At 36.9% G+C, this 27,009-nt stretch overlaps 1 protein-coding gene and 1 long non-coding RNA gene across 4 annotated transcripts in view; one reads left to right on the forward strand and one right to left on the reverse strand.

Moving 5' to 3' along the window:
- Positions 1–1,341: 1,341 nt before the first annotated feature.
- Positions 1,342–27,009, reverse strand: part of jarid2a (jumonji and AT-rich interaction domain containing 2a) — a 42,611-nt gene continuing 16,943 nt past the window's right edge. Inside the window, exons 5-18 of one of the 3 annotated variants that reach the window (XM_082149661.1) lie at positions 16,932–17,102; positions 14,277–14,440; positions 10,466–11,453; positions 8,275–8,753; positions 8,085–8,177; positions 7,867–7,985; positions 7,233–7,303; positions 6,970–7,084; positions 6,774–6,879; positions 5,800–5,871; positions 5,406–5,530; positions 4,559–4,736; positions 4,254–4,361; positions 1,342–3,098 (exon numbers count right to left, since the gene is read on the reverse strand). In XM_082149661.1, the coding sequence (XP_082005787.1) occupies positions 2,925–3,098; positions 4,254–4,361; positions 4,559–4,736; positions 5,406–5,530; positions 5,800–5,871; positions 6,774–6,879; positions 6,970–7,084; positions 7,233–7,303; positions 7,867–7,985; positions 8,085–8,177; positions 8,275–8,753; positions 10,466–11,453; positions 14,277–14,440; positions 16,932–17,102 (2,963 nt within the window). In that variant the 3' untranslated portion in view covers positions 1,342–2,924. Of the gene's footprint in view, positions 3,099–4,253; positions 4,362–4,558; positions 4,737–5,405; positions 5,531–5,612; positions 5,872–6,773; positions 6,880–6,969; positions 7,085–7,232; positions 7,304–7,866; positions 7,986–8,084; positions 8,178–8,274; positions 8,754–10,465; positions 11,454–14,276; positions 14,441–16,931; positions 17,103–27,009 lie in introns of those variants that run through there. The other 2 variants (XM_082149660.1, XM_082149662.1) reach the window with 2 other exon arrangements.
- LOC309483734 overlaps positions 23,943–27,009 on the forward strand; it is a 72,987-nt gene continuing 69,920 nt past the window's right edge. The window contains exon 1 of the long non-coding RNA XR_014200636.1: positions 23,943–26,801. This is a non-coding gene — a long non-coding RNA (uncharacterized lncRNA). The remainder of the gene's footprint in view (positions 26,802–27,009) is intronic.

The following is a 27,009-nucleotide window of genomic DNA, read 5'->3' on the forward strand; positions in this document are numbered from 1 at the left end:
AATTTAATAATTTAAATTCTTATGCTCGCCAAGGCTGCATTTATTTAAAAATACAGTAAAAAAGTAATTATTGTATATATTGTAAAATATTATTACAGTTTAAAGTAACCGTTTTCTATAATAAAATACCATTTATTCCTATGATGCAAAGCTGAATTTTCAGCATTATTACTCCAGTCTTCAGTGTCACATGATCCTTCAGAAATCATTCTAGTATGTGATTTGCTGCTCAAGTAACATTTCTTATCAATGTTGAAAGCAGCTGTGCTGCTTAAAGGGATATTCCACTTTAAAATGAAAATTCTGTCATAATTTACTCACCCTCATGTTGTTTCAAACCTGTATGAATTTCTTTCTTCTGCTGAACAGAAAGGAAGATATTTAGAAGAATGTCAGTAACCAGACATATTTTGGTACCATTGACTTCCATAGTATATTTTTTTCCTACTATGGAAGTCAATGGAACCAAAAACTGTCTGGTTACTGACATTCTTCTAAATATCTTCCTTTCTGTTCAGCAGAAGAAAGAAATTCATACAGGTTTGAAACAACATGAGGGTGAGTATATGATGACAGAATTTTCATTTTAAAGCGGAGTATTCCTTTAATATTGTTGTGGAAACATTTGTGGTCAGGATTCTTTGTTGAATGGAAAGTTCAAAATAACAGCATTTATTTGAATTTTTTGTAACAACGTATAAGTCTTTACTGTCACTTTTGATTAATTTAATGTATCTTTGGTGAATAAAAGTATTCACCTCTAAAAAAAAAAAAATGCTGACCCCAAAACTTCTGAACATAGTTCTAAATACATATTCAGATATACAAAACCACATTTTAAAACATTAGTCAACATGAACTACCAATAAAAATACTTTAAAATAATTTATCTTAATGTTCATTTCAACATATACTAATGCACTATTCAGTTTAAAAGTTATATCAGGTAATATTATTTAATGACCTACACTAACATGCACAATGAACAGTGCATTATTTTATATATAAAATATATATTTTTTTTATATATATGCTTATTCCTCTTTTTTTACATTTATTTTTTTTACCGTCATATGATGTTCAAAGGAAATATTTTAAAACATTAATAATTTAATAGCACTGTTAAATGTAACCTTCAAATTTAAAAATGAATAGACTTTTCATACTATATATCATAATGTTGTAATGCCTAAATTAGCATTTACAATTATTACATTTGTGTTCCGTATATTTTTGGGGGATTTTGGGCATTTTATCAGTTATTGTCCTTAACATCAAAATAGTCACTGTTTGGTAACTGTAATATCTGTGCATCTCCACAAAGAACATGAGGCCAGTGCATTTTTGGAAGGATTGACAAGTGATTTATTTATTAAAACAAAAAATATACAAATCTGAAAAAAAAGGGAAAAAAAAATATTGAACCAAAAAGCCAATCTCCACTGGACTGGAGGACTGAGTAACAGTGCATACAAATAAACAGTACAAGGATCAGGAGTATCACTGTATAAAATGGGGTGAACAAAAGAAAAGAAAAAAACAAACATTTTAAGGTAATAAAAAGTATACAACCACATTTTGGAAACACTTTTAACCTTAAATACAAGTCTGTCATTTGGAAAGGGGTGACTACCATGTTTGATTACAGGACCTTGATACAGTCAGTGCAATGGGTAGCTAGGCCTATGACATAGTTTACTTTTGGGTAAAAGATTTTTCCTTTCGAATAAAAAAAGTAAAGCTAAAAAACTAGGGATCACCACTATGACATACTTCTCAGTGATTTAAGCAGCACTTATTTTTTGTATGTTTTTTGTAGCAACCCTGTTAACATCTAATTTATATCGATGAAGAAACCAATGTAGAAGTAAGGCTTTTTCTTCATCTCGAGACTCTCTCATCCAAACCCCTAGAGACCCGAACTCAAAGGCTCAATTTACTGGCATATAAACATATTTGGGGCTTTTTCGTTGTTGTTAGATATTAGTGTTTCTCAATAATATTCTATGAAAACAAAATAATATTTAAAGATTAGATTCTTAATGGCAGAACAGGTGGAGAACCAATTACAAATATAAAGTCAGCGGGATACAAGGGAAAGTGCATTTACAATTCAAATAGTACAAACTGCCTTCTGCATGAAACTTGTTATTTGTACTCCAAAGATTTTTAGTAAAAGGCCTCAAAATGTGCTTTTAAAAGTGGGGAGTCTCCAGGTGGGAATTCGCGAAGGAAATCTCGGATCGGTGCTGTCAGGAGCACGATCACGGGCTCCTTCACATGTCAGATCTATGTAAAAGTGTCAAGCCTGTACAGGTTTTTTTTTTTTTTTTTTAGCTATAGAACCGGAAATGCCAGTAACTACGATACATGTACCGTCTGACGTGTCGGCTGTAATATTACATGTTCGTTCTTGTTCCTGACAGCATTAAGACGTAATAAACATGAGCCCAAGAGACAAACAGGCGGTAAGGGTGATGGAGAAAAGTGTCACTACAGCACCAGTTAAACACAAATGATAGGAATAGTATAGGATATATTTATATCTATGTATACGCATATCTATACTCGATTTAATGCTAAAACAACCCGAAAATACTCATCTAAAAACCAATCTCAATACTAGTGCAAAAGGTTTCGTGCTTGTTGAATGAGACCCATTAGTTTATGTCAGGTGCCCTAAACAGTTGTGTATTCGCCGCAAAACACGATGTAACATTTAACCTCCGTACATTCAATATATTGGACTAACCAGCCAGTAACTACATGTATCTGTAATAAAAAAGTGCAATATAACAGCTTGTTGTATTGATATTATACACTAGGTACAAAGAGTATTGAAGAGAGTTTGTACACAAGTATTAGGAACACCTGATATAAAAGGAGACCCGCAGGAATGTCGCTGACGGTCTGGTCTGGTCTGGTTAGGAACGGCCGCTGCTCTTTGAGGCGGAGCTGGAGAGGGGGACCAGCGCTGAGCTCTTGTTCCTGGGGCTTCGTTTTGCTGGTGTCTTGCTGGGACCGACGGCTTTCTGCTTCACTCCCCCCTTCTCCAATGCTCTGCCACACACTCGATTTACCAGACTGTTGATCTGCTCCTGTGCAAAATAGTGTGGGATGATTGATGTTACACATTTACTTTGAGAAGTTAATGCTAAACAGATGTACCGGTACAGCATATTATTCAAAGTCTGCAGTATACACAGAATATTAATTAATAATACAATGCAATGCAATATCATGTTAGAAAATAGATTTTTAACATCGGTATTCATTATTAGAAGGCCAAAACATTTTTCACAAAAATGATTGTATTTTTTTCTTGCCACTGGCTGAATTTAACATGGAATGGAATGAATCAAGTGAATTTATGCATCACAACATTTTAATGTTCAGTATTAAAATGGACATTCATTTCGAGATTTGCTAAAGATCACATTGTGTTAATACATTTTTATTTATTTATTTTTTGATGACAGCAAAGCAATTTAAATGTAAAAATTAAGGAAATGAGCATACACTACTACTCAAAAGTACTTTTTTAAAAGAAATTAATACTTTTATTTAGGTGCATTAAATTGAGCAAAAGTGACAGTAAAGACATTAACATTGTTAGAAAAGATTTATATTTCAATAAATGCTGTTTTGTTTGAACTTTCTATAAGAAATGTTTCTTGAGCAGTAAATCAGCATATTAGAGTTATTTCTGAAGGATGTGACACTGAAGACTGGAGTCATCATGCTGGAAATTCAGCTTTAACATCACAGGAATGAATTTACATTTAAAAAAATATTAAAATACAAAACAGGTATTTTTATATTTCTGTTTTTTTGTCCATACAATGAAAGTCAATGCTGTATGGAACATTTTTAATGTTGTCATTGTTAGTTTTTTGCAGAGCACAAAATCTGATATTTTGAAATGTCTTTATTTTTTGTCCATGCAATGGAAGTCAGTGGGGTCCAAAACATTTAAATTTTGTCATCAAATTTGGAGGAAAATCTAATATTTTGAAACATATCTCTGTATATTTGTCCATATAATGAAAGTCAGTGGGGTTGATAAAATGAAAATGATTTAATGATTGAATGATGATGAATATAATATTGATTTTAGTTTCTATTTAGTTTTAATTTTAATTGATTTTAGTTTTAATATGATTTAATTTTAGACACTTCTTGCAAAAAGTAGACAGTGTACAGTCAATTCTATTCCAAACGTATCAATGCACTCGCTGTAGACAGTAAAGTACCTCAGTGTAACGAAACATCATCTTGAGGCCGCGGGGAGACCTGCGCTTCTGGATGTATCGAAGAGCGCATTCCAGACAGAAAACCACATTATCACTCTCGTGAACAACCTGTTGAAGAACACACAGGGAGAGAATACAGCATATATGCTAATATGACGACTTATAGCATAGCTTGAACAAATTAGCCTGGGGAAATTCCTTCATAATTTAAGACAGACCACTCACTTAGGGTACTTCAACTTGTGGTTACTCCTTTACACCCTGAAATGTCAAATATAAAGTGAGGAGAATTATTGTATATTTACCATAGAGAGGTAACACAGATGCTGGCACACTTGGCAGCGCCTGTCAGACGTGTCTTCTGTAAATCTCAAGCGTTGCTGCTTCTTCTTGTCTGCATGAGACTCGCAGTGAGTGCCGTAGCGTGCAGACAGACGGAGCCCGGCCTCGAACAGATCCCCGCGCTGGCTAATCTCTGCATCCCTGAAAGAACGGAACAGGAATTTTACCCAACATTCTGAGATTCAGCCTCAACTAGCACTTAAAGAGCTTTAAATACACGATTAATTTAATAACACTGTAAAATCTAATCTCCAGCAAACCTCAAAATAAATAATCATTTTGCATACGGTATATTAGACCATTGTGATACCTTAATTCAGTTGAAACATGTAAAACTGTCAATTTAACTAAATTATTCTCATAAAATAGTATAGAAATGTACTATATAATAATAATAATAATATATATACAGTATATATAAAATGTACAGGTTTATCTATCAGTGTTATTTTAGCATCTGTTATATTATAATAGTTTGTTAATATTTTGAATTAGATTAAATTTTTTTGTCATTTTATGTGGTTTTAATTTAATCATTAGTTTAAATTATTTTAGTACTTTAACCCTGAAAATGAGAAATGTTGAAATAATATGTAATAATATAAAGATTTCATGATTATTTCATTATTTTAGATTTTTTTGTTGTTGTTGTTGTTGTTGTTAACGGTAATAACCATGATTTGTGTCAGAAAAATACAAATCAGAATTTTAATAAACCAACCTCAATCAACATGCAATTACAAAAACAATGGTCATCAAAGAAAGGAATTCGAAGTCAAAACCAGACTGTAGGATGTGTTTCAGACAGACCTGAGATCTTTGATGAGACTGGAGACTGCATTCATGAGCAGCTTGTTGTCCCGCTCGGATGTAGTGATCTGGTAGAGCAGTTTCTCTGTGGAGAAAGGCTCCTCTATACGACGCCGTTTAAGGTCCTGCAAAGCAAACCCCACACACAAGCATGATAGTAAGAGGAAGCGCCATAGTCCCAGAGGAATTAGGCAAAACCTCACTTACAAAAATACAGCTCTATTTGAGTTAAACCAAGTCAAGTTCCAGCTGGCTTTGTCCGTCCATGCGTCGAGTCTCTCACCTTAGCTGCCTCGTAGCCCAGTTTCATCCACTGGGGGTTGGCGAAGTGCACAGTCTCTGAGACACTGTAGCCACAACACACCTTAGACACAAAGGTCCCTGGGAAACATACCATGAACTGACCACTCTGTTGCACTGTCCGGTACACTTTCACCCCCTTTCGACGGAGCACCTCTGGAGAAATCTGTCATTGAACATCACGTCAAACCACATTCTCATTTTAATTACAGAATGACAGTAAATGTAATGTTCACCCCAAAAAAAATGTAAAAATGTAGCTATCTACAGAGCAGAAAAGATGATATTTTGAAAAAAGTCAGTGGGGTCCAAAAAATAAACATTGTCATAAATGTTTTCGTTTTCTACAGAACACAAAAGATGATATTTTGAAAAATGTCTCGATTAAATGAAAGTCAGTGGACCCCACTGTTGTAGGACCTAGGACTCCTATGTTGTTTTGGGTCCCATTCACCATACTTTCATATGGACGAAAACAGTTCTTCAAAATATCTTATTTTGTGTTCCACAGAAGAAGACATGAGGTTGAGTAAATGATGACAAATGTCTATTTTTGGGTAAACTATCCTTTTAAGAGAAACCTAACCTAATACCAACAATACTACTGATCTGACTATACTAACGCTGTTGTATGAGAACTGAACTAAGCTGGACGATGACATATTTTTTTGCAGAACTGCTTTATAGATGAAATGAAATAATTGAATAATTGATGACCTTTGCAACGGAACTGAATCAACACTGAGCTGACTTCAGCTGAACAACAGCCGAAATGCATAATTTTCCTGTTATCACTGTCAAGCTGCTTTGAAACAATCTGTGTTGTATAAAGCGCTGTATAAATAAAGGTGACTTGACTTGACTAAGCAGTCCAGAAGTAGGTTTCTCTTACAGTGTAATAATACACAAGTGCTGAGTAATAGTAATTAACTACAGGTACTTACTATAGCGTTAGGATTAGGTTGTGGTTCAGAGTTTGTTGCATGTAATTATGCATCATTTATAGTTTTGGCACTGTGGAAAAAAATGTTACCCAGGAGTACGCAATTTTCAATGTTCAACTCTTACCATAATGTTCCTCTCTAACATCTCCAGCCCTGGAGTGCCGTTAGCTTGTAGCAGTGTGTGTACTACTTTATCAAGTTTTGATTTCTCTTCAGCTGGAATACAGTACCTGAAGAAAAAGAGACACATTTACTTTGGAATATGCCATATAGTTTCAGTTTATACCAGCTGTAAAGAATGACAAACTTTAAACTCTTACCAAATGCAGTCAGCACCAGTGTGTAGGTAATCGATGTACGGAAGGCTGTTCTGGTCCTGACACCAGCACGAGGTAGAAAAGACCATGCCTATGTTCAGCCAGGGGATGGTCACTCCTTCATGCAAACACACACACAAACAGAATGTACTGAATGCCTACAGATAAAATATTCAAACCATTCTAAATGATCTAGTATGGGAATATAATTTAACTCTTGATCATCAAGGTGTTTTATTGTACGCATGGAAGTTTCGGGGCGTTACCTGGCACAGCACCAAGATGACGCAAGATGGATCCTGAGTTATTGGAAAGGACAGTAAGATTCCACCCATGCCTTGAGTACAAGACAAACAAATCAAAGGCATGCAAACGATATTTTATGCACCAAAAGCAGGGTTAAATGAAAACATTTTCTTTTTTAATTATCTAGATTTTACTTTATTTTTCAAGCACTTACTCATTTTAATAATAATATTATTGTATTATAATTATAATAGAATAGAAATTATAAATGTTAATGATGTTAATTTACATTATATATATATATACTAACATATTTTTGATAGCACAATATATCAGACAATATTGGACATTAAATCGTGCCTGCTCATTTCGCTTACTTCTATACTAAGATTTTTACTTTAAGGTGTGGTCAAAATTAATAATAATTTTTCATACTGTACATTATAATCTTGAGATGCCTGAATTTACTTAAAATGATTTATTATAGCATCAAGTAAAACAACACTTTAAAAATGTGAACTAAAATTAAAATTAAATATAACTAATATAACAATATAAATGAAAAATATAGTTGATAATTGATACCTGTTGCATTAAGTAATGTTAATAAATACAACCTTATTGAAAAATATTGACATTTTTCTGAACCCTTACTTTGAAAATGGCTCAGACTTGCCCACAGGAAATCCACTCCCATGAGTCTTAGTGTCAACTCTCCCACAGTGCACAGCAACATGGCATTCCTTTTCCTCAACCAATCTCCAGTACTCCTTCTGTAGCAACAGAGTGAGAAGAGGGCATAACATAACCGGAACAAATCACTGATTCCTGCTCATCAAAGCCAACTATAGCTTGCCAACATGAAGACATACCTCAACTTCAGCAGTGTCTGGCTCTTTGCTGAAGCACATGTTCATAGTATTCCTGGCTGCCCTGTAGAATGTTGTCAAAGAGAACGATTTCCCCTGAGAACGACAGTCAAACACTGAACGTCTACACCAAAGACTGATGCTTAACAAAAATGTTTATCCCAAACTGTTACCCAAAAGTATGCAGATATACCCTGTATATGCACTTGTGTTGTTCACTTATCACCCCTTCTTCCTCCCCTCTCTTCTCTAGTCTTCTCTTCCGGGTGGTTTTCGCTGTGGGGTCCAGCTCTCTGAGGTGCTCGCGCGCTCCGCTCCGGTGCAACGCTCCGTTCACCAGACCATTTTTGGGCTCGCAGCGTGGAAGCAGAAGAGCGGCATGCTGGGATGTGTCTCCCTGGCCCTCTAGGGGCCCACTTCTTCTCTCCAGGGTCTCCTTCTCTGCCATCACTTCCTTCTCCAGCTGGGCCCTCTGGGCTGGTGACAGGGAGTCGTAGGAGAGCAGGTACTGGCAGTACGCCTCCTGAAGCTTGGCCAGCCGGTCTTGAGCCGAGCGCGGGATGCCCAGCAGATCGGCGAGCCGGCCCCACGTCTTCAGGTCTGTCACCTGCTGCATGCCCCCCATCTCATTTAGGATCTGGAAGAATCTGGCCAGGTCCAGCTCGCAGCCGCCTAACAGGAAGCAAAAAGAATACAAATAGGTCACTCAATATTGCGGTCTCTTTAATTTTGCTTCACTTTTATCTCTAAATGTGTGGGCACATTACCCATTAGTCACAGGCATTCAAACAGCTCACGGTAGTGCCAGACTTGTCGCTGTTTGAGTGGCACATTGAAACTAAAGAAGGATTTGAGGTTGGCAAGAAGGCAGCAGCGCTGATGGTTTTCCCCATTCAGTCAACAAGAGACCAGACTGAGACGTCTATCTAAGTCTTGGCTCTAGATGCACTGTGTAATCTCATCAAAGGAAGCTGCCCGAGCAAACATGAGCTCACTAATCTGTCCAAACGGGACAGGTCAATGACTGAACGACCAATAGATATGCATTTAAAATACAAGTGAAGACAGGTGAGATCCTGTGTATCTGAATGTTAATACAGTATAAAACACTACTTACTGTCTGAGCTAACACATGGATCAAATCCATGACTCAAGCCTGGATTTAACAGATAATTTAATGTAATGCAATATACATTAAAACATTATATAAAAAATGTCAGGCCCTGTGTAATATGTTATGCCTTTGACCAGTATTAAGAAAGCTACTTTGAAACTGCAGCATCTAAGCTACATGCTAATCAGAATTTGAAGTTTCTGGAGGAGGCAAATGTTTTACATTTGGTTTTAAATTGAATTAATGCAGTTTTTAAATTAATTAATTTTTATTTAAAGTGATGATATAATTTATAAATAAATCAGATTTTTCAAAAAAAAAAAAAAAGTGTTTTGTAATGAATAAACATCTTCGTTGGTGTGACAACAAACACTAAACTTAAACTGATAAATTCACACTAAACACAAATAAATAAATAAACTAAAATAGAACCTAATTAAAACAGTGATGAACAGGAGCATTTGACATACATTACTATTATCTGCTATTAAAATAATATTCAGAAGAAACAGATTTGAATAGAATGAATCAGACTTTCTAATGCTACATATGAATAATTCATACTTTCAAAATGTTTCAAACTAAAGCCAGGGTTTCATTAAAGGAATAGTTCACTTAAAAATGAAAATTATGTCATCATTTACTCCCCCTCAAGTTGTTTCAATCCTGTATGAATTTCTTTCATCTGCTGAACACAAAAAGAAGATATTTTGAAGAATGTCAGTAACCAGACAGTTGATGGACCCCATTGACTTCCATAGTAAGAAAACAATACTATGGAAGTCAATGGGGTCCTACAACTGTTTGGTTACCAACATTCTTCAAAATATCTTCAATTTGTGTTCAGCAGATGAAAGAAATTCATACAGGATTGAAACAACTTGAGGGGGAGTAAATGACAGAATTTTCATTTTTAAGTGAACTATTCCTTTAATGGACAATTCTTTATATTTCCCCCCCTTTCTTACGAACTGATTCACCACAAACTAATCAAACATTCCAATGCTACATGTATGAGAGAGAATCATTAAAGGCAAACTGATTTACTATACAGTCAAATGCTACATTTGATAAAGAGGACGAATGGATTCACTACAATAAATCTTTCCCATGTTACATTTGAAAAGCTACACTACTTGCACTACTACAATATAGCTACACTATCTCACACTAGTTAGTTTTAGTTTGTTACTCCCCAACACTTAGACTGTCTTAGACTGTCAAATATGCCCACAAAACTTTGCTTTGGATCTCGTGCAGCACTTCATACCTATAAGTGGAGGCTCTTCCATGTTAATGCCTTGTGTCCGCAGGTGTCTCCTGATGCAGGCCAACCGCTGTACATTCGGACCCCAGCGTCTGCCCAGCTTGTGCACATGCTGCACGTACGAGACGAAGCGCATCTCCTCTTTAAGCTTACACTCGGGATGCCAGCCCGCTGGTGGAACAACCCGGTACACCCCGAATGCCTCGGCTTGCCCCCGCACACACTCCATGTAAACTAGCGGGTCGTTGAACTCACGTGTGCCGGGATAGAAAACGGGAACCTCCGTGACCTCCGCACTGCGCCGGCCTCGCTCTTTAGGCTCAGCTGAGTTGAGGGACTCAGTCGTATTAGAAGGATTGCCTTGTTTTAGAGCATTGCTTGTTTTGGGGGTCTCTGATAGTTCGGGGGAGTTGGCTGGTTTCGAAATGTCTCGTGTTGAGGTAGTGGGGCTGTTCTTGGCCAGAACGGTGGCTTTACAGTGCATTTGTTTGGTGAACATGAGCTTCCCCGCCGTGGCCCGTTTGGGCCGCTGCGATCCTGATCCCGGTGTCTCCTGAGCTGCTTTCCTACTCCGTGTCTCCAAGGGAACCACTTGCAGTTTGAGCCTCTTAACCTCGACCTCTGGTCCAGTCAGACTAACCCCGGCCAGCTCCAACTGCCTCTTTGACTGTCTCAGTCCGTTTCGTCTGGGTGGGAAAGTGTCCGTCCCACACAGCCTCCCAGCGATTGCTGGTGATAGCCCCTGTTTTTGCATCTTGGCGTGGCTGGTTTGGGCTTTTCCTGAGTTGGAGGGCGTGTGGGTGTGGCGTGTGTGTGTCTGTGTGTGTGTGTGCGCGCTCAGGCTGAGCTTGGCCTCTTTGAGCAGTCTGGCTTTGGTGTAAGTCACGTGGCCCTTGGGGTATTTCACAGCTTTGGTCGGGGGAGTACGGAGTTCTCTCGTCTTCCTAGAACTGATGGCGGAGGCTCCCGATGTTCCGTTCATTTTGGAGGGCTGAGGGATGACAAAAATAATTGTTTTGTCATTTATTTACACTGTACAAAACCATGATCCTGTCACTGTTAGAGCTACAGTAAACACTGTGGTTTCCTGTGCTACAACATGAGTTTGACATTTTGATGATTTAAAGGCAAGGGCTGAGAGTGTTGTTGTACAGAAGAAGCATACATTACTTCCTCAAATTCAATATATAACAGCAAACTCCAATTATTCATTCTCAGAGTGACCACATTCTTCCACTAGGGGGCTCAGTGGAGCAGTTCTTTCATTCTTTAGGGAGCTAACGCACGTGACCTGGGCCATGTATGTTCCATCTGCATGTGGTGGGGGATGGGAGAAAATTAATTTGTCTCAAAAACCAAAGTTCTTGACAGAAACCACAACAGATCTACAAATGGTCCACCACATAGAGAGACAGTTAATGTTTACAAAAATGGGACCCAGTCCAGAGTATGTGGTACTTCCACACTCCACTGGTTTTGATTGTGTGAGGAGGGAGAGAGGGGGTTGGGTAGAGGAGAGATGACATCATGTGTTGCTATAGGCCTGCTGCAGGATGGTAGGGAAGGGTAAAGCTAACCGTATGTTGCTCTGAGTCCATAGAATGCTCTGGCAGGAGGGGAGGAAATTTTGATGAACACACACATTGGTCTACATAGTCTGAACTGACTGAATTAGCAGACAGTAATACAGGCAAATGACACTGTAAAAACTGGTATATAATGTTGCAATAGTGTGTGTGTGTGTGTGTGTGTGTGTGTGTGTGTGTGTGTGTGTGTGTTTGGGGGGGGGGGGTGGAGGGGGGTCAGTGTATTTCTTGAAAGTGGAACCATTTTTTTTCTTCTTCAATTATTCATCATTCACTTACAGTAATGGTCATTCAGAGATCAGTTAACCCTTTCACACGTAAGTTTAAAATATTCTGGCTGACCATCCAGCGTGAGTTTTTCAAGGCGACCGTTATTTAGAATGTGTCACTTTATGGTTTCCGTGGTGACGCGTCATTGATTGTCACGTGACACACCGCAGCAACAACAGAGCTGAATGAATGATGATCTGCTTTTATGTCATTTTTCCTTTTTTATTCAAAATATTCACAAATTTGTTAGATATGGCATGAAATATCTGATATTCCGGTTGTCAAATATATGCAAGTGGAAGTGTTTTGTTGTTTAAACACATTTATAACGATCGCGTTAGTTCAGCTGTATTCGCGATGGGCGCCGCCATCTTAGTTTGTGCCGCAGACGCGCAGTTCAGAGAATCGGATCTGTTGGATTTACAACACGTTAATTCATCCACTTCTCCCGAAATACATACAAGTAAGTGGCAGATCAACTGGGAGAAGAATAGAGTAAACTTTAAAGTTACTTACACAATGTGTATCTGATATGAATAAAACGAATTATAATGGAAAGGATTATTATTGCCTCTTCCTTTGACATCAGTGTGTATTTTACGAACTGTAATGTATTGTTTTTTTAGTACTTATATGTCTGGAACCTAAAATAAACATTATGTGGTTGAAAACACTGAAAAGTTGTGATATATGACAGCTCTGAGCGCGCCTGTCTCTGGCTCAGCGCCAGCCAACGCGCGAAAGCACATTTGAATTTAGCAGTTGATCACGTCATGCACTGACCGTTCTAATCACACCGGTGTGATCGTACGCTCCAGGGACCAGCTTAGACTGATCAAACCGGTGTGATCGTACGTGCGAAAGGGTTAAGTATATATTGTGGTGTATAACTGCAACTACATTTTACATTTACATTTATTCATTTAGCTGACGCTTTTATACAAAGCGACTTACAATTGCTATATATGTCAGAGGTCGCACGCCTCTGGAGCAACTAGGGGTTAAGTGTCTTGCTCAGGGACACATTGGTGTCTCACAGTGGATTCGAACCCGGGTCTCTCACACCAAAGGCATGTGTCTTATCCATTGCGCTACCACCACACACCCAACTAATATCAGCATATGAAAATAAAGCTTACCACAATAAGAGATTCTCAATTATAAAATGTGTTTTTGTAAGCTGGCTATGTAGCTCCAACAAAGAAGCAGGAATTTAAGGTACAAAAATAGCAGAATCTGTCATAAAATTAATTATATTCAACAGTTATACATTTAAAGCCCTAACAGCCCATGCCTTTTATTTATTTTTCTATTTTTGCTGTCACCACAAATTCATTTTCCTGTTATCTTGACATAACAAAACTTGTTTTCTTAAAGACTGTGGTGAAAATCAAGTTAGTAATGTTGTTTATATGTATATGTGCTGTTTTTAATATAAATTTGCACATGGTTTGTCAAAGCATAAGTCAACACCATTGCTAAGTATTTTCCCTTTAAAACTGCAGTGATCTAAAGGCAGTCTCAAAAAAACACGGTTTGAAATCGCTGGTGTTTCTGACGTCACAAACTGCCTTGTTGTAACCAATCACGTCAACGTGCCAGTGGGCTTTAGCCTATCATTACTATGTCGTGAAGCAGGGAAGAGAAGCAGAGAAGCCAGGTTATCCCGGTATTTTTTCTGTTGATGTGAAAAATCGGGTAGATTTAGCGTGTGTATGATGTATATTACAATGTTATGATGAACTATATGCCTCACTCCACTGACGTTCTGAGTTGTTCAAAGCATATCTAAGGATGCTGATTTTAGAAGGCAGACTGAAATGGCGAACGGGAACATGGTTTACTACAGTAAGTTGACAGAGTGGATATCTGAGCTGGCGCGAGTGAGCGGAGGCGGGGCTAATTTGCACATTCATGGTAACAAAAGTAAAAAAATAATAAAATAAATCTACTCATACCTGTCGTTTTCGTTCTTGTACAGTCCTGTTGGGTCGTAGATTGTGTGTAGTGGACGTCCTAACTGATGCTACAGAGTTCTTCTCCTTCCTATGGACCCGGTCTCTCCCTCTGGCTCTCAAACTGCCTCTGTGTTCCTCAGCAGCTCGCGCCTGCCCGTTAAATACTGGAAGAGGAGAAGCACACAGCACAGATCTAATGTTAAATCTTTTAGCGCACTTTTTTAGTTTATGCATGCACTCTAAAATTCAAAAGAAAACAACAAAAATTGGGCATATTATAAAAGTTACCACATGCATTTATTTTGATGCTTTTGTGTCTATTTTATAGGGTGCATTATGGGTGCACAGTGATTCGAAGCACTGATTTAAACATATTGTTTCCCTCCTAGGAGAACTAAACCAGGTGATTTAGTACTGTAGTGGAAAAAAGACCCAGGTTTTTTTGAGGCGTTCTGCTGAATGGTCCTGCTGTACCTGACTGCTCTGCGTTCCACTTTCTGTGCACTTGACTTGTAAATTGCTCTTATAAAAGAAGACTGCCAAGTAGCTAACAGAGTCTGCATAGAGGCCTTGTCGAACACATGAGAATTTATGGGATTTTAAAGCTCAAATATTGTACCAGAAAAGCTGCTTATAGCTCTCAAAATAACATCAATAAATCACTGAAACCCAGTAACACAAATGACTAAATGCCACTAAAAATGCTCACTTTTTAGAAACAGCTGTGTTAAAAGACTAATGCCCTGCTTTGACTGTAAGAACAACTTAATATTGTGTGAAAATCTACTATAACAGATTTTCATTCTTCCTGAGAGCCACCCACATTGAAGTTGGACAAAAGAAGCAAAGTTTTCAAAGTTGTCAGCCTCCATTAGCTAAACAGATGGTGAACTGAACAGAGAGTCTAATGTTAGCAGCAAAACACTAAACAAGTATTGAAATGCTCTTTGGGTCACTTTACAAAATGAAAGCTTCTAGAGGGACCAGCTTATCATTCAAACAGTTTGGAGCTCGGCCAATGGCGCACATAAAAGTGTCATATTTAGCATGCAATATAAGGAGATGTGGTTCTGGTTTCATTATAAAGTATGGATGCTCAATACGACTCCCAATTTCATTAGTATGCACAGAGAGTTCTCTTTCAGAAACATATCCCACATACAGGCATGACACACGGTGAAAACTTCTGCAAAATCTTAGTGTTCCAGAATTTGAGAGGAATAATCTAAAATAAAGACCCTGAAAGCTGTTCCCAGTTTTGGACAGAGACACTGTTTATCCTTAAGGTCCAATCTGACCTCGAAGCTCCAGCGAGGTGACGGTTGTGTGGTTGTAGTTTGTCAGAAGCCCCTCGGACATGTGTCGAGTATGTGGAGCAATATTGGGTTTACTGAGGTGTCAGATTACACTGCAGATTTTGCTGAGTCGGTAACAGGGTCTGGTTACAAACCCAGAGACTGAATGGACCAAGAACTCAAAACACGAGAACAGAGTGGCATTCAGCATTTTATTAAATGGAATCTCAGCTAAATTCAGCCTGGCCTGTTTTAATCTGTTAGCTATAATTAGTATGCAAATCTCAAGAGAAAGAGGAAAATGAGCACATTGACCAGTGGAGTCATTAATAATAGATTGTGAAATAATAATAATAGATGAATGTGAAAATAATCATCAATACACACAAATATTCATAATAATATATCATATATGGAATATTTGTAGCACAACTAATCTTTTAACACTGAAATGTATACACTTATATTAAATATTTATTGTGAATAAAAATAAATAAATAAATAAAACAAAATAAAATAAAATAAATGTAAAATACGTTCTACCATTCAAAGTTTTGGGGTCGGTAAGATGTTTTAATGTTTTGAAAGAAGTATCTTGTGTTCACCAAGGCTGCATTTAATTGATCAAAAATACAGTAAAACAGTATACATTACAATTTAAATTTACAATAAACTTTCAAGAGTAATTTGTTGCTGTGATGGCAAAGCTGAATTTTCACATGATCATTCTCATATGCTGATTTGCTGCTTAAGAACCATTTCTTATTATAAATCAATGTTGAAAACCAGTTGTGCTGCTTAATGTTTTTGTGGAACTGATATTTTTTCAGTATTCTTTGATAAAAAGAAAGTTCAAAAGAAATCTTCTAACATTATCAATGTCTTTACTGATCAATTTAGTGCATTCTTGCTTGCTTAATTTTTTTTTTTAAATCATACCCCACACTTTTGAATGTTTTATATTATATTATGATCATGTCTTTGTTTTTTTGCATGTGTGCATTCTCAGACGTTGAATACCTTGTGTTATATGGATGGTATACAACAAATGTAGGCAATCTGACAGTGAGGGCTGTGTATAGTCACGGCTCATTAACTGTATGGTGTGGAAAGAGGCCGGGCCATAACTCACCTCACTGGGGTCCTTAAATGGAACCAAATGTCCAGGCTGTCTGCTACTGGCAGTGCAATAATACACTACACATGCTACACAGTAAAATGGACTGTAAATTGCTATTTTAAGTAAAAAGGATTATAAAACGCAAAGCAAGATAAAGTTTATGAGAATAAGTGTGTGTGTTTCTGGTTATTCACACAATTTAACTATCCAATGGTTGGAGTGTTTCAGGGGTGTAAGTACCATGACCGTTGGCGATGCATTTGTTATGTCCTTTGCTCTTGCGAGGAGTGGACTGGCAGGAAGCAGGGGCACTGTATTCTTCCTCCTCCTCATCCTCTTCCTCGTCTTCATCATCTTCATCATCCTTAGCACAACCAAAGTATGCCATGTTGCTGGGCAATGCAGCAGAGCCTGAACCAATGAGAAAGGGTAAAGACAAAGTGAGGAAGTGTCATGCAGAGAGAGAGAGAGAGAGAGAGAGAGAGAGAGAGAGAGAGAGAGAGAGAGAGAGAGAGAGAGAGAGAGAGAGAGAGAGAGAGAAATATAAACAGAACAGAACAGTAGTAATGGCTACCAGCCGAGAATAAAAAAGATTAAATCTCCACATATCTTGCTTTGAAAGAAACCTAGTAGTCCTTGAAGGGATATTTCACACAAAAATGAAAATGATGTCTTCATTTACTCGCTCTCACATTGTTTTGAACCTGTATGACTTGCGGTCTTATCTGGCATGCCAAAGAAAATATTAAAAAAAATGTTTGTTCATACACTACCGTTCCAAAGTTTGGGGTCAGTAATTTATTTATTTTTTTATACTTTTATTTGTATTTTTTTTTTATAATCTTTAGCTATTAAAATTATATTTACAAAAAGTGACATTAAAATTAGTTTTTATTTACAAAAAAATATATATAACATATAAAAATAACATTGATAATAATAAGAAATGTTTCTTGAGCAGTAAATCAGCATATTAGAGTGATTTCTGAAGGATCATGTGACACTGAAGACTGGAGTAATGATGCTGAAAATTTTGCTTTGCCATCACAGACTAAATTACATTTTATAGCCTATATTAAAATAGAAAATCGTTAAAATATTATTTCACAATATTACTGCTTTTACTAATCAAATAAATGCAGCCTTGGTGAGCATAAGAGACTTCTTACTTTTTTTTTTTTATTATATTTCCAACCCCAAACTTTTGAATAGCAACGCATAATGATAGTCAATGGGGTCCAAAACACAGGACCTCACTGACTTTCAAGGTATGAAGGAAACTTTTCAAATTGTTATTTGTTCCGCAGTAGAAAGAAAGAAAGTCATACCGATTTGTAATGCCGTGATGGTAAGTAAACAATTACCATTTTGTTTTTACTTTTGCTTTAATCTATCAAATATGAGAAGTTTCTATCAAATATAAGAAGTTTCTGTGTTCCTAAAACTCTAGTGTGTATTTGTGCACTGTGCAAAGCAGCTTATCCTGTTTAACTTCACTGTCCCAGCAATGTAAGAAAGAGGCGTTGATAGTGACGGTAGAGTGGTCCAGTCTAGTGCTCATCGCATGTGCTACTGATCCTCACTGAAGGGTTCAGTGCTCACAATGGAGAGCCTGTTCACAAGCTTTATTCCACATTCCCTCAATAGCCATTTATCTGCACCAGAGACACTGAGTGCTTGCATGTGCCATAGCATGTGATTTTGTGTGTGTGTGTGTGTGTGTGTGTGTGTGTGTGTGTGTGTGTGTGTGTGTGTGTGTGTGTGTGTGTGTGTGTGTGTGTGTGTGTGTGTGTGTGTGAGTGAGTGAGAGAGAGAGAGAGAGAGAGAGAGAGAGAGAGAGTGTGTATATGTGACCCTGGACCACAAAACCAGTCACATGGGTAATTTTTTTTTTAAATTTAGATTTATACATTTATTTATTCCGATTTATTCCATTGATGCATGGTTTGTTAGGATAGGACAAGATTTGGCTGAGATACAACTATTTGAAAATCTGGTATCTGAGGGTGCATAAATTCAAAACATTGTGAAAATCGCCATTCAAATTGTCCATTTATGTTCGCAATCTTGCTGCATTCACTCACAAAAATAAATGTTTTATATATTTACGGTAGGAAATTTACAAAATATTTTCATGGAACATGATCTTTACTTAATATCCTAATGATTTTTGGCATAAAAAAAAAATTGATAACTTTGACCGATACAATGTATTGTTGGCTATTGCCACAAATATACCCGCACAACTTATGACTGGTTTTGTGATCCAGGGTCACATATGTGCGCCTGAGGAGGGGGTGGGAAATGGGGCCAACTGGAGAGAAATAGAGAGGAGAAGTGGCACGGCTGCTTTTGAATCAATTCACTTCTCAAACCACGATAACCAATAGAGTGTTACATTTATATTACAACCTGTTCATATGCCATTATTTGAGATCAATAGAAATTAACTATGTGAAACCTTTTTAGCGACTGGTTGTGGACGGCGAGCTATAATATCCAGGTGAAATGGGAGTTGAGCTGAATTGTGAAAGAAAGGATTTTTGGGCCCCCTAGATTAAGGAGAAAGGCTCTTTAGGCCAGTCCTCCATCATCAAGGGCTTTAATAAGGGCTCCTGCGGGCTTTGACCCATTGGCTATTGTTTACATCTCAAGAGGCAACTGAATGATTCTTCGATTCCTCTCTGATAATGCCCTGAGATTTTGAAGAGCCATTTCAGAGTGAATATTAATGAATGTAATTTTCATCTCATAATACTACTCTACAGTAATACAGCTGATGATTTGATATGATAAAGTATTCAACTCTCACGTTCATTATTTAAGATGAATCATTTTGGAATCTGCAGGAAAGAAGCCTGTGTTTAGTCCTAGTACCCTATTATTTTTGGAAAGAGATGAACATCACGACTCATGTCATCCTCTGATATGAATTCTTTCTCGAAGCAGTGTGTGACTTTGCTTGAGGATTTTTGTGAACCCAAATCTGTTTTTACTTCTGTCCCTTATGGGCTGATGGAGAGTGAGAAAGAGAGAGAGAAAGAGGCTAAAAAAGAAGCGATTTCAGTCATCTCATCGCTTGGTTGGAAACAAACCAATATATATATAATACCAGCCACAAACTTTGGAATGGTAGTAATAACATCATATATTTAATAAAAAATTGAATAAAATAAAACAATTTATTACTACCATTCACATTTTGGGGCTGGTATATTTAAAAAAAAAATTTGAAACTGCATTTATTTGATTAAAAATACAGTAAAAACAGTAAAGTTGTAACATATTTTACAATTTAAATGAACTATTTTCTGTATTAAAATATTTTAAAATGTAATTTATACCTGTGATGCCAAAGCTGAATTTTCAGCAGCCACATGATCCTTCAGAAATCATTCTAATATACTGATTTGATGCTCATGAAAAGTCTTATTATTAATGTTGATTTTCTGTGTGAAACCATTTGTTTTAAAATAGAAATCATAGAAAAATAGAATAAAGTAAATGTCTCAAAAGTAAATGATATAAATGCAGGTTTGAACATGGCAAATATTTTCACTGTTTAGTAGGAGCTTTTAGAAGCAGACACCGCAATAAAATAAAAAAGATTTTAATGCACATTGATAAGTGACATCTGAGCTTCCCCACTCATGAGAAACACCAGCTGCCACTGCGTCTGAGTTATGGCTTAAATCATCCTTGACTTATGTGACACTACAAGCTCTGGTTATATTTAAAAAAATCCATAAACTGATCCACAATTCCACTCTCACATTTACATTTGTGCTCAGTTCTAACCAAATAATGAAAAGAGGTTTGATATGATGACAGGGACGAATGGAGACTCGGGAAAAAATATTCTCATTTACATTCTTTATGTTTGAAAATCCATTAACCCACTTTGCTCTTAGCCAAAGAGTCCATGGCAAATCCAATCAGTCTGTTTCCTGTCTTTACACAGACGTATGCGAGAGAGAAGAGAGATGGAGAAAGTCAACCATTTCAAAGGAGCCTGAGAAATGTAAGTGAGTGGGAAAGGAGAGAGAATACGAGAAAGTATGACTCGATTTGTGTCCTCTGTGTTTGTTCTGCCATGAGATGAAAAAGGATGAAGGACTGCAGCAGAATTTATAGCTGTCACAAATCCAGACTGTGGCGATATCATCATTGTTTACATGCACAAATTTACACTAGCCAATTATTCTTAATTGCTTGAGTCCTGTCCCACAAGGTCATGTAAACTATGTTTTTTTAAATTGGATAAATCTGAACATTTTTGTTCTGTAAACAGTTAGTTCTCTTTCGTGTATTTCATCTAAAATTTATATTTCAAATTTATTTCAGCTTTATTTCAATTATTAAAGACAACTCCTAATTGTTTTAGTTAACAATAACAGCACTGGTCAAAACCAGAAGTCAACTCAATTATTTCAAAATATCACCCAAAATCGTTTTTGTTTATCATGGTAGTTAGGATTTTTAGAAATGTTTTATTATTCATATTGTAAACATATTTACTGATGCTCTTTCTCATAACATCTTCAACATCCATATGCAACCCGTCTAAAGCTAAACTGACCAGGAATATTCTGTTTGCTTAACAGATATTAAGGATCGGGACAACAAACACGCTCTTTAAAAATAAAAAAAATAATTAAAAAAACAACCTTCATGTATAAACCAGAATCTAAATTTATTTTCGAATTAAATCTCCCTATGAACTCGAATAGTATAACAGCTCCGCCCACACTGAAATCCCATTGGACCATAGTTCCACTCCACATGAATATTAAACAAGCAAACATGGACAAGAAGACATCCCTCATCTACTTAAACATCTTCTGGAGCTCTTCCTTGCCATTGTCACCTTTGACTCGCTTACTGGAAGGGTCAAAATTGAATTGAAAATGCACGCTGGGAGATCAGCCAAGACACAAACACTGTAAATAACATCAGCACACACAAGAGAGTCACACAAATGTTTGCCAGTGTTGTAGGAAAAAATTAATCTTTTCTTTTGTTTTTATTTTATGATTTAACAAATGAATGCCGTACATTCATTTGTCTGTATTTTGAGTTTATTTTATGATGTTAATACAGCTGCAGGGTGTGTGTGTGTGACTCAGAGGTGAGAAGATTAGGGGGTTAGGGGAGCCACAGGGGTTCCTCTGTGTCTTTTGTTTAGTGGGGGCTGTAAGAGATAGCTTTTGAAAGAGATAACACTATAAAAATGCGGGCCAACCTCTGCTCTGGGTCTCACTCTGTCTGCAGCTGGTCTGTGGGCAGACTGGGAACATTTCTTGCAAGAAATAAATATCTTTTAAGAACAATTTGATCCTGATGTCTCTTATGCCTGATGCTGTTTTGTTAGTTACTTGTTTTTGCCTCTACAAGTTGGTGTCAGAAGTGGGATCCATGAGGTTTCTTCTGGCCCTGAGAAAGTGGATTGACGGACTGATCACCCTAAAGCACAAAAGGCTTTAGTCTTACCTCGCCGAATTGAGAGAGAAGAGCCAAAACTGCTATCAGGGCCAGGAGGAACCCACTGGATTCAGAAAGAACTCGGAGGCAGTAAAAGCATCTCGGGTAAGAGACAGTTAAAATTATTTTATTTTGTGTGGTGTAATCTGATATAACTGTGAGTGAACGTGAACCATTTTGGCTGAGTTTTGCTTTGGTACGAGCGAGAGGTGATTCAGATAATCACAATTGTTTGGGGAAGAAATTGAAGTAGCTTCGGATCGGTTTTTTCCACACTTAGCTCGTTAGTGGACAGGGGATCCACTGGTGATTCAGAGAAATCACAGCTGCTGAGATGATTACGTTCTATTCGAAATTTATGTAAACCTTAGAGAAAGTTTAAAACAGGATTAAGAAGTTTCTGGGTGATTGTGCTCTACTCGAAGTTTTACCACATTGAATTGAGTCAAGCGAATAAGCGCACGTGGGGGAACTTTGAGTGGAACGTAATTACAAGACCAGGTTGAATTAATCAAGTAAAAAAGAATTGAGCAAGCGAATAAGCGCACGTGAGAAAACTTTGAGTGGAACGTAAACAAGCAGAGGTCCGTCCGATCTCGGAGTAAAAGATCGGGTCTGTCGAAGACGTTTGACAGATATTGTAAGACACGTGTCGAAGTTGTGAAATCCAGAAGGGAGATTCAGCCAAAATGGAGTCATCTAACAGTAAAGTAGACCATTTTTACACACCGGTTTTCTGTAAAATGGAAAATTACGGCCAGAAATGCATGCAAGAAATTGGGAAACGGATGATTGTTAAGCAAAGGGGAAATGAAAATATTTGTACTAACAAACGCACACACGACGCACACACAAACACATACACTGATTTTCTTTCTGCTATCTGCAATGAAGAAACTGCTTGCAAATCTTTTTGTGTGTCTGATGAAACTTTGAGCAAAGCTATGACTGATGATTTGAGCAGTGTTGTAAATGATGAGCGTATGAGATTGGGCAAAAGTACAGGGTTTTTCTGAAGTGCCAATTTATCCGTTACTAGTCAAAGAGTTGTTGTAGTTTGTTCATGAGTGTAAAAATGTGAACAAACAGTGAATTGTTGGATTGAACAGATACAGAGGAAACTGGCATGTAGGGGAAGATAAAATTCATATTTATGAACGCCTGATTAAGTCAAATTAAGTTGAAATGGTATGAAAAGTGAGTTTTAGATAAAAATAAGGCATTGAGTATGATTAACAGGGATTAACATGATATAAAGATAAGGAATGTTTCATTAAGCAGAACGGAAAAAATTCTATATTTTAGAGATAAAATAATTATTGAAATGATGTTTATTTTGACAACCATTGTCTTTTGAACCTAAAGGGTCCAGCTATGCTGGGAGTATAGCAACAGCGCTTGCTTGTTCAACCCAGCTTCTGGATGTTAATATGTACGTGATTTGTAATCAGTGTTGTTGATGATAACACAATTAGATAGATGTAAAGACAGCTATGTCCGAAGATTTGGGAAATCAATAATGTACAAAGTCAGATATTTTGTTGAAATTAAGTCATTGAAAGACAAGGACATTGTCTGTTTTATAAAGGAAATTATGGGTTGGAGATAATTTCCCTAGACACGTATGACTAAAGTTAATCAGAAACTTTGTGAAACCCGCTTAGAATATTTTGATTTTCCATGTCGCTTATGAAAATTGATGTTCTGCCAATAATAATGATGTGGATGTGCTTTATTGTATTAATGTTATGAATACAAGGTTATTTAAGAGTAGATTGCCATATTTTTATAACAAGAGTTGAAGGTGCAAGCGGTTAGGATAGCTGTCTGTGTAATTTAGAGACTGAGAACAAGATTTGAGGAATCTTGTGATTTCTGTGGAACAGTAGAGATAAGTGGGACTGAATAATGATAATATTAAGTTGAATCTGCATACTAACCATTTGAATAAGCTATCAAACCAGTGTTAATGAAATTAATGACATGCTAAATTTCTTTATACTGTATGAAGAGTAACTGAATAGTCCTGATACAAAAGAGAGCAAATGCTGTAAGCAGCTCTGCTCTGAAGCTCTCAGTTCAAAGAGATTTGCAGATTATGTTTTTGTAAAAGTTTGATTCTGATTGGAAAGATCAACTTTGACTGGCTCCAAACAAAGAAAGTGCCAAACTAACACAAATTTAAAGAAAAGTCTGTGTTAATATGGGTTAGAAAGTAGATCAGTGTCAATATGATGAAGATTGTGATTCGGCTATTGTAATTGAATTTGCAGCGGACAGTGGGGGAAAATGCAGAGAACTTATCAGGGGCTCTGTTTGCATTTCATGAATAAGAACACTCTGCTTCAGGGGTGTAAAGTAGGGTGGAGATGTTAGAAAGACCACAGGGATAAGACTGTAGGTAGAATAACAAAGAGTGTTTTATTGCGGTCAGCGAAGTCATTCAGTGACTGTAAAATGCGATGATATAGAGAGACAAATCTAACGAATGATTTATAGTGATAATCATAAAATGTATGACAAAGCAGAGAGCGCAGCCTCAAAAGCTAGTAGGAACCATAGAAGCAGATTGATAAACTCCTAGAGAAAACATTGAAGTCGGGTATTAAATTATGGTAATTGAAAACCTGACAACTCAAATTGAAATGAAATTTGAAACGTTATTAAGAACTAGAATAATTATTATTTCTTTAAGAAAAATAAGCAGAAGCAGTGTTACAGGATTAACAGTTGCAAAATGTAAAATGTATAAAAAAGGCATTTGATTAAACAAAAGCTTGTTGTTGACTATGAAAAGAGCCAACAGCCGATGTTTTGGGTTCAAAAGATAAGATTGTGAATTGGCCAAAACAGGTTTGCTTATCTGGATTTGGTATGTGCTGTGACTGAAACTGCCACAGTTTCAGTGCAACAGAGACTCATTCTGAGTGGAAATTTGTAATGTCTAAATTACAATACATGTAATTTATGGAAAAGATGCCTTAAGATGGTAGATAAAGTCTGAAGTTAAAAGTTTATGAGAATGCAGTGTATCAGTCCTGAATGCCTCAAGAGTCTCTCTCTCATTCAATGTCAGCTGAAAGATGTTGTCTGAGCCTGTGTAAAGCACAGTGTTTCAGTTGAAAATCATAGACACAGAGATGTTAAAGGAAATCATTGCCATTCAAAGGGCAATTTGTACTTAAAACGCTTTAAAAGTAAAACTGAAAGACTTTAAAGAAGTCTTTAAAATAATACTGTTTTGAACTTGTTTATTTTAGGACCAGTGACTGTCTCATTTTAGCCTCCACCATAAAACAGGGCTGATGGCTCCGGCTACAGAAGTAACAGTACACTGAATGTACGATTGTGATCTAAATTCACTGAGTATAATCTAAGCAGCTAGGTTGCTGCCTTTAAAATGATTAATGAATTTAAGTGATTAAATACTGCTGTTATTAATCCGTCTCCCTATGTTTAACACTAGTAGGCAGTCCGAATGGCTCTGATGACTCTTGAATGCGCCTTTTCCTAAGCTCCAGAAAACAACAGATTATGTTGAAGAAAACGGTCACAGATTCTGTAATGGGGAAAAGCGGTTACCAGTGTGTACGAGTGATTACTTCAAAGACGGGTAAGATCTTAAGGCCAAAAGGACAACCTAAGACAGAAGGATCACGCAAAAACACTGGGCATTTCCTGATGGAGGTGTTTTTATGTGAGATGGATATGAGAGTGGCGCTGATTGACTGAGTGGCGATCAGCTTCAGCAGATTATTGAGAGGCGAGATGAGCTGTAAGAAGTTCAGTCTGCCCCAGAAAATGTGAGCCCCTATACCACTCACAAGAAACCGCGTTGATTGTATGGCTTGTCCTCCATTGTGACGTGTCTGCATCTATGCCAGGGAGACAACACCCTGAAGAAAAGAAAATTATTGCTTAAGAGCTAATGGAAATAGGCTTTCAAGAGCCAACTGAGACCGTGAGGTGATTGTCATTATTTGTTGTGGAGACCGTAACAAGACGTATTAATTTATATAAGGAACATGATGTTGGTTGCCTTATGGGCAAAGAAAATTTTTGAACTTCTGAAGGTCGTTAGACATGGTGGTGGCTAAAGATGAGAACAGCTTGTGATGAGTCAAGAGAAATTTCTGAAAAAAACGAAGGTTAGGTGAATTGAGTATTTAAACTAAAGATAACCTTAGAAAAGATCATAGCATAATGTATTTTAGATTATTGTAATGGTTCTAATTTGAGTCAAATATTTGTATTTTGACATTTGTGAACTATTAAGGATTGACTATGACTATGATTATTTTAGTTACAGTCCTAGGAGGCTGTTGAAAAGATGATTTGCTTATAGTGAGAGAGAAAGAGACTGTTTGAGTGGACTGCTGAGAGACTGCTTGATACTTTTCTAAAATCAAATGAATAATGAACAGACATGCCTTGAAACTGGTAAAGAGGCCATAAATAAAAACATTAGATAAAAGATACAGGAAAATGTAAGGTTAAACTGTCATTTAAAATTTAAATATTTTTAGAGAAAATATATAAATAAGAAATATGAGCGGTTCATAGTCAGGGATGAGTGTGAGTGTTAATTCATGTTTTGAACAGTATGCGTTAGTTAAGGACAACTATCCTGTCTGAATAGTGTGTATAAATTTGTCATTTAACCTCTGGAAAGAGTGTTTTAGTATTTTAAATGGGTTAAGGCAAATGACAAATTTGAAAGTAAGCTGAGGATTGTGAGTCAATCTGATGAGAAGGCAAACGCTGTGAGACTCGGGGTCGTTGCCCTTTAAAACAATTTGATAAGAAGATGAAATTGTGGCTTTAAGTAATATTTTTG

Source organism: Leuciscus leuciscus (genome assembly GCF_965113295.1).
Source record: "Leuciscus leuciscus genome assembly, chromosome: 20".
In the NCBI taxonomy this organism is placed as follows: Eukaryota; Metazoa; Chordata; class Actinopteri; order Cypriniformes; family Leuciscidae; genus Leuciscus; species Leuciscus leuciscus.